Source organism: Populus euphratica, unplaced genomic scaffold (genome assembly GCF_000495115.2).
Source record: "Populus euphratica unplaced genomic scaffold, PopEup_1.0 scaffold49.1, whole genome shotgun sequence".
In the NCBI taxonomy this organism is placed as follows: domain Eukaryota; kingdom Viridiplantae; phylum Streptophyta; class Magnoliopsida; order Malpighiales; family Salicaceae; genus Populus; species Populus euphratica.
The window spans coordinates 902723-910411 of NW_011499875.1; the positions used below are offsets into that span (position 1 = coordinate 902723).

General features: G+C 28.7%; 1 protein-coding gene across 1 annotated transcript in view; it reads left to right on the plus strand.

The window, feature by feature from the left end:
• The first annotated feature begins 5070 nt into the window (after window positions 1–5070).
• Window positions 5071–7689, plus strand: part of LOC105128334 (probable xyloglucan endotransglucosylase/hydrolase protein 30) — a 3099-nt gene continuing 480 nt past the window's right edge. The window contains exons 1-3 of the mRNA XM_011029947.1: window positions 5071–5413; window positions 5523–5623; window positions 6423–6631. Of these exons, the coding sequence (XP_011028249.1) occupies window positions 5212–5413; window positions 5523–5623; window positions 6423–6631 (512 nt within the window). The 5' untranslated portion in view covers window positions 5071–5211. The remainder of the gene's footprint in view (window positions 5414–5522; window positions 5624–6422; window positions 6632–7689) is intronic.

Sequence of the window (7689 nt, forward strand, 5' to 3'; positions counted from 1 at the left end):
TATTGATGGATTATTACGCGAGTTTTGAATTTGAACAATAATAATAATAAAATCTCCGAGGTGACACGGAGCTCTTGACTCCTGAGTTAATGTTAATTATCCGAATATAAAATATGAATGGTACAAATTAACGAGGAAGTATAATAACAAATAACTATCAAGTCACTTGCATAAAAAATTAAAATAATAAAGTCATCTTTTGACAATTGTATTTTCCTCTGACATGTAATTACACTTGCAATTAAAAAAACAAATCCCTTAAAAAAATACCGACGACTCTCTCATTGTGAACTGTTCATTGGAACAATGTTGCGCAATTGTTTTTCTATCCTTTTATCATTTTTTGTTTTAGTCGTCAATTTTTTTTATTTCATAATTAGTTTGCGTTAAATGGGATTTTGAGTTCCTATTTTATTTTAATTAGTCTTCTATAGTTTATTGAGATATAACAAAAAATCAATATGATAAATTAGTATTTTATTTGGCAAGATAGAATACGATTTTATTGATTAAAAAAGAATTAAAGTTTTAGGGATAAAAATTAATGATTAAAAAAATTCAACCCCTTTTCCCTGTTTTTTGAGGTTATTGTGTTTTGATTCAATAAGAGAGGGAAGAGAGACAGTTAATTTCCATTTATTCACGTGTCAGACCTTGGATTTGATAAAATAGATAAGAGTCATTAGAAAACAAGAGGGAAGAGAGACAGTTAATGCCTATCTATATTTTGATTATTAAAAAAATAATTCTTTGGTTGCAATAAACTTCATTTGATTTGATAAAAGGATTTCATTGAGGAGTCTCCCTCTCATCTTACTGGAAAAAAATTGAACATGGTCGAGAGATAATTTTTCTGATTTTATGTTATTGAACTAATATAGAGATGTTTTGAGTTGATTGTTTAATATCATAAGGATATTTATTATATATTTTAGATAAAAATAAATTGAAAAATAATATTTTTAAATAAAAAATCTGAGCTTGATTTTTCAACCATCTATATAATGGTAAAAAATTGGATAAGCAAACAACAAGTTGTTTGTTATTTTTTTAATCTTCAATCTGACTTTGTTTATTTAAAAAAATGAGTTTCTTAATTTTTTTGGTTTCTTTTTAATTATATTATTTTAATTTTATGATTGTGACCCGAATATTTTTTTGAGGTTTTTTTAATATTTTTTTTTGTTTTATTTTTTAAAATTAGGTTTTTTAAGATGAATTTTTTTTTTTTTGCCAGCTTACTACTTGTAGTTATCCCATTTACATTATTCAACATATAAGGTTTGATGATCTTAGGTGTTAAATTTTTTTGAGCTTCTTTTTATTGATTGATTTTATTTTTTATTCCAGCTTTCTACATTCATGTTGTTGGAGATTGATCATTGTTGTTTTACCTTACCTCACAGTAAGGATTATAAATTTTACATACTATTTGATTCAGAATATATTATTTTGTTATTTTTATCTTTTAATATTACACTATTTTAAAATTAAGCGTTGCGGTTGTTTTTTTCTTTCTTCCTTTTGACTAATGTTCTTTTTCTTATTACTGCTGCAACCTTTTCTTTTAATATTCAGTCGATTTATAGTAACTTTTTTATTTTTATCATATAATTGAATTAAAGTAACTTGAATTTTCTTCCTTCTTTAAAGTACATTACCACTGTCCAAGCTTTGTTTTCTTACGTTAAAAACAAAAAGCATGTTCCACGACAAAGGGCAAGCCAGTATCTTCTGTTCCAAAGGGGAAAAAGAACAATGAATTTCTGATAATTTGAATGGTAAATGCATACAGCCAAAACTTGGGCCTGAGATTCGTAAAGAATGTTGATAACTGTGATATTAAAATTGTAGACTGGCTGATTATGGTGCCCTCTTGCTGACAATTATATATAAAATGCAACATTTTTCAAGTTAATTAGCCGTGTCGATTAAGTACTCTGTTGTCGACTTGTATTGTTTTTTTTTTTTACCTTTTGTTTTTCAACAATTGACAACAACATTTGTCTTTAAATCCACTGTTTTTCATATACGAAAAATAAATTCCACATATTATAGGGATTTTTCCACTCTCAATCAATTGATTAGCTTATAATTATGAGACTCGCGGTCCACAATCTATTACCTGTCACATCTCTTCATATGGAATTACTTTATTTATTTATTTTATTTTAGTGTTTATAAATAGTTTGATATATTCATATAAAAGTAATTTTAAAAAATATATTTATAAATAAAAAAATATTTTAAAAAATACGGGAAGCTATCTCCACCTTTGAGCGGGTGCACCCAAGTCACAGCATCCTTCTTTTCCCGCAAAGCCCTTCAACTTGCGTATCAAAACAGGGAAACCACCCTTTGACCATACTGCCTCTAGATTTATTGATGGACCAAATTGCCCTGGACGCATCTCATTGGACACCTTACTAGTGATATCCATTCTTGACTTTTTATATTCGTTTATCCAATATTAAATATTGTATGTTATGTCATCAAGCGGTTGGACCACATCAAAGATGTTGAAAGCAAACCTTTCCCTATCATGTTTTGACACGCAAGCATTTGGCAGAGCTATATATATATATATATGTGTGTGTGTGTGTGAAGCCTAGCTGGTTCTAAATTATTGAGATGGATGGAACATTTTGGCATACGTGTCGTCATGCATAGTAATCCAAATTAATATCTAATTGAGATGTCTTTATTAAGCAATAAAGCATCATCTAATATAGTAGAAATATGATTTTTTCCCCCTAAAATATTCCCTTTTATTAAGCTGCCGAAATGCATGTGTAAACCACTCGTCAATGTTCCAGTTGGTAACAACTGCAACAATTATAGTGTTTTTTTTTTCATTATCTCCTCCCTGCCTAATCTAATACAAAAAAAGATCACAATGTTATGAATTACGTGTGTGTGTATATATTATGAATTATATATATATGAACAAAACGCTAGGATGCAACTAAATCATCATAGCTACTTTTATAAAATGCTATATATTCAAAAAAATAATGTTCTGTGGTTTTTTTATATAATTTTTGTTTTTAAATTTTAAATTTTAATATTGAATTGTTTTGAAAATTTTGATTTTTAACCTTTTTTAATTTTTTTTACGTGGATTTTTTTTTTCTTTTCTCAACCTTTTCTTTCAATATTAGCATAAAACCTATAGGAGATGAGTTTTCACTATAATGCAAGACATAAATTAATGGAAATCACTATAGTAAAATTATTATTTTATCCTTTATTATTTAAATTTTAAAGTTTTGCTTGAGAATAAAATAGCTTAAACTTTATTAATTTCCTCTTAGAGTTGTTATTCTATCACCTTGAATATCTTGGTAGATTATAAGTTAAAAGAGATGAATCATTATTCTATCATCGTTCTATTTAATTTTATAATAATTAGAAACCCTAACTGGTTTCTTGAGATTCTAAGTAAGAGACTAATTATATATTAGAAAATATATGATCAACCTATTTAATATAAGTTGTTTGTTTTAAAATAAAATGTGTTTGTTATGCTTCGAGTTTACTCAAACCTACTATTTTTATTTTAAAATTAAACTACAGAGTGGTTTTAAATTTAGATATAGAAATGATATAATCCCTACATTGATAAAAAAAATAGGCATTAGACATAACATAAATGTATAGTTGCTTATTCGAATATCCGATAATCAACATGAGTCAAGAATAAATCTTTATAGTAGGTTGAACTCTCAAAATAAATGGCATCTTATACACCATCACAAATATAATTATGCATGCATAAATTTTCCAAATTGAGCTTGCAACATTTAAGGAAGATGTTAAATACAAGCAAATCACATAAACATGTACTTACCAATTCAAATATCTAATAATCCACCATCAAGGATAGGAACCAACATAAACATGTACTTACCAATTCAAATACCTAATAATCCACCATCAAGGATAGGAACCAAGAACGAGTTTATCATGGGTTGATTTCTTAAAATAAATTATAGTTTATACATCACATATGAAAATAAGCATAAGAATCATATGATAATTGATATATACATGTATTTGCTAATTTAAATATTCAATAATCAATGTTAAAGGATAAGAGCCAAGAACAAATTCTTTAATTTGGGTTGAGTTCTTGAAATAAATGACTTTCCATGTAGTAACTCAAATGCAATACTTCAAATTTCTAAACAAAGAGTACTAAATTCTTATGCCTTATGTATTCAACTCCATAATAACAAATCCCTAACAACTTCATACTTTTGATTATCATGTGATTATGTGGATCATCTCAAATATCCATCACAATTTTTAAAAATTACAAGTTAAAAAAAATCAATGATATGATTAAAATTACTCAATAAAAATTACTAGAGGTTCAAATACAAATTTTAAGAGCCTCTAGAGATAAGAAAAAGTTGTTAGAATCTGACTAAGTTAGTAGTAATGTATAAACTTATACGCTGCCACATGAAAGTTGTTATAAAATGCAAGACGCATGTGGCTCACATGCCAATACTACTTCTTTTATTCATTTTTTTTTAGGGATTCTTAAACTAAAAAGATTAAAATTATCAATGTTAATATTTTATTTCCTAAAATAAATAGAAAAAAATAAAAAAATCATAAAAAATATTTTTTTAATTAAATAAAAAATAATAATAACTAATTTCCCCCCTGAAAAATCATCATGTAACTTAAAATCTATAATCATAATCATTAAGAGGGTGTTAGATAATAAGTTTTAACTTGAGTTTTGTCTAAATTTTTTAAAAAAAATTGCTTCAATTTTTTTTTTATAATTTAGATCATTTTTATATGTTAATTTTAAAAATAAATTTTAAAAAATAAAAAAAATTTTAATATATTAATTTTTTTTAAATAACTTTTCTCGCACTTTGAAATACCTAAAACACACATAGACAATGGCCTGAAAAAACAGCTACAAATTGCAAATACCGCCGCCACCACCTCGTATCCCACTGTATAGTGGATATAACGTAAAATTGAGACTTTGAAAGGGCATTGTTGTACATAAACTCAATTCGAAAACGGCAGCAGACTAATTTAACCCTTATGAGACCAGTCTACCCCCCCTCCCATATTCCTTCTCCTTCTCATCCCAATTCATGTTCTTTGTACATATAAAAACTTGCAGAGAAAGCAAAGAAGGATTAGGAGTGAGACAAGCAAGAATTAGGTTAAAAAACAAAAATGGATTGCTTATGTTGTTGGTCTGTCTCGAGACCTTTGTATCTCCTCCTCTTCTTTTACTTCTTTTCTTGCACTGCCAAAGCAGCTTTCAATCTCTCCACCATCTCCTTTGATGAAGGTTACAGCCCTCTCTTTGGAGATGGCAATCTTGTTCGTTCTCCTGATGGTAGAAGCGCCCGCCTCCTCCTTGATCGCTTCACAGGTATTCATATCTATATGTATTTAATTTTTGAAAATCTGCATGTATGCTTATACTGGTATTTTGCATATAGTTATACCGTTGATCGGTCGTTAATTTTTGGGAATCTCAGGTGCGGGTTTTATTTCATCCAGGATGTATAGATATGGATTCTTTAGTGCGAATATCAAGTTACCAGGCTATTACACGGCCGGTCTCTGTGTTGCCTTTTATGTAAGTGACAAGCAATCATCATATATTCCTTTCGAGAAACATGAAAATTGTTCTCCGCTTTATATATATATATATATATTGCTTGGCCTTTTCAAAGGTAAGCCTTTTGGTTTGACAAGAAATTTGAGTTTGTTCTGGCTTTGTATGAGGGAAAAGTTCAATTCTAATTTGAATTTGCTCACCATGCTTCTTTCGGCAATTAATTGATCTCTTAAGGCGCCATTTATGATCACTTATCTTTCCTCGTTAGTTTTTTTGGAAGATTTAATACTTGCTATGTTATTTTAAATTTTCCACGAGGAATTTAGTTGTTTTGGACCCACATATTGATTAATAATCCTTAGTTTCATCTTCGTTATAATCCCATACAAACATTTGTATTCGGTCATGCATATATATATATATATATATATGGTTTTCTTTTTTCTATTTCCTCTATGATTTCACAATTATCTAGTGTATATTTAGATATTGCACTCTGTTTTTTTCTGTAAAATTTAGATTTCTTTTCTTTAAATTAATTTTTTAATATATTTTTGTATTATTTTAATGTTTTGATATTAAAAATAAAATAAAAAAATATTATTTTAATATATTTCTAAATTACAAATAATTTGAAAAATAACTGTTCCTAAATCAAGTAACACTCTCTACTATAAAACTGGAGGAGGGACTTAGGACATAAAATTATTATTTTTTTAAAATAGTATTAATAAATTAACGTCAAACTAATAAATGCAGAATTATAATTATCATGGTCAATGTATTATCGATGATGTTATTTTGAACGCGAACGCAGACATCAAACGGGGACATGTTCAAGAAGACCCATGATGAATTGGACATTGAATTCCTGGGAAACACCAAAGGGGAGCCATGGAGGTTCCAAACAAACTTGTATGGTAATGGAAGCACAAGTCATGGCAGAGAAGAAAGATATCGATTGTGGTTTGACCCCTCCAAAGAGTTCCATAGGTATAGCATTCTATGGACGGCAAAGAACATCATGTGAGTTGTCTTCTAGCTCCCTCTAACTTTATATCCACTTGCTTTTTGCTTCTTCACATTTTGATTAGTTATGGGATTTCTTGGACTTTAGACATAGCCTAATTTAAGTTTTTTCTTGTTTGAACTCTGAGAATTGCGTGAGAGATGTTAATACTAACTAGTGGACAAACGTGAAGTTAACGAGATGCATTTCTAGATTGCTTGTGAGGCCAGATTGGTTTTGGAGGGACATGGCAATTTGGCCTAAAAAGTTGGCTAATTTATTGTTATTCATCAACAGTATTGTATGCTCTTAGAACTTCCAATTATGTTCTCTATATATATTTGGTAATTGAATTTCGAAAATAAGCTTTTTCATCCTTTCAGTTTCGGCTACGTTATTTTCCTTGGGAATCCTTGGTCTCCGAGATTATTATTCCAAACGGAGATTGTGTCGATTTTTTTGACAGTAAAAGTTGTCAAAAGTAATCAGCATTTAAGACTCCGAATTCCCTCGATCTCTTGGATCAAGTAAAAACGAGTAGTGATTTTGCCTTTTGGAACACGTACCTTCTGAAACTGAAAGTTCTAGTTGTACTCGGACTGAATTTGCAATTTCTGAAAACGAAGCATGGAAATATATGTGTAACATGGATTGAAAAGCAAGCCAACAAAATCGACTGGAAAAGCTGACCATCTTTCCATTCTCCACTAGTAAATCATGTTGATATATATATATTAGAGCAGTTTCCTTCAAATCATCATAATAATCGGGTTATGGGTATTTTATTGTGAGTATAGAGGAAGAAATCGAAGATCAAATGTGTTTTCTTTCGGATATAAACAATACTAAATATGAAATTTACTAAATTAAAATATGTTTTTAGTCATTTAGTTAAAAACTTAGTATTGTAGCTTAATGGAATAATGCTGACGTAGTGAGTTTGATTTGTAAAAAAATTTCTGCCATCTAGATATTATTTTTTCAATTTTCTAAAATTGACACCGACTGCTTTAAGTGAATTGATGATTTTAATTTGTATCAAGCAAATGCTATCTCCCCCCCGCCCCCCCCCACC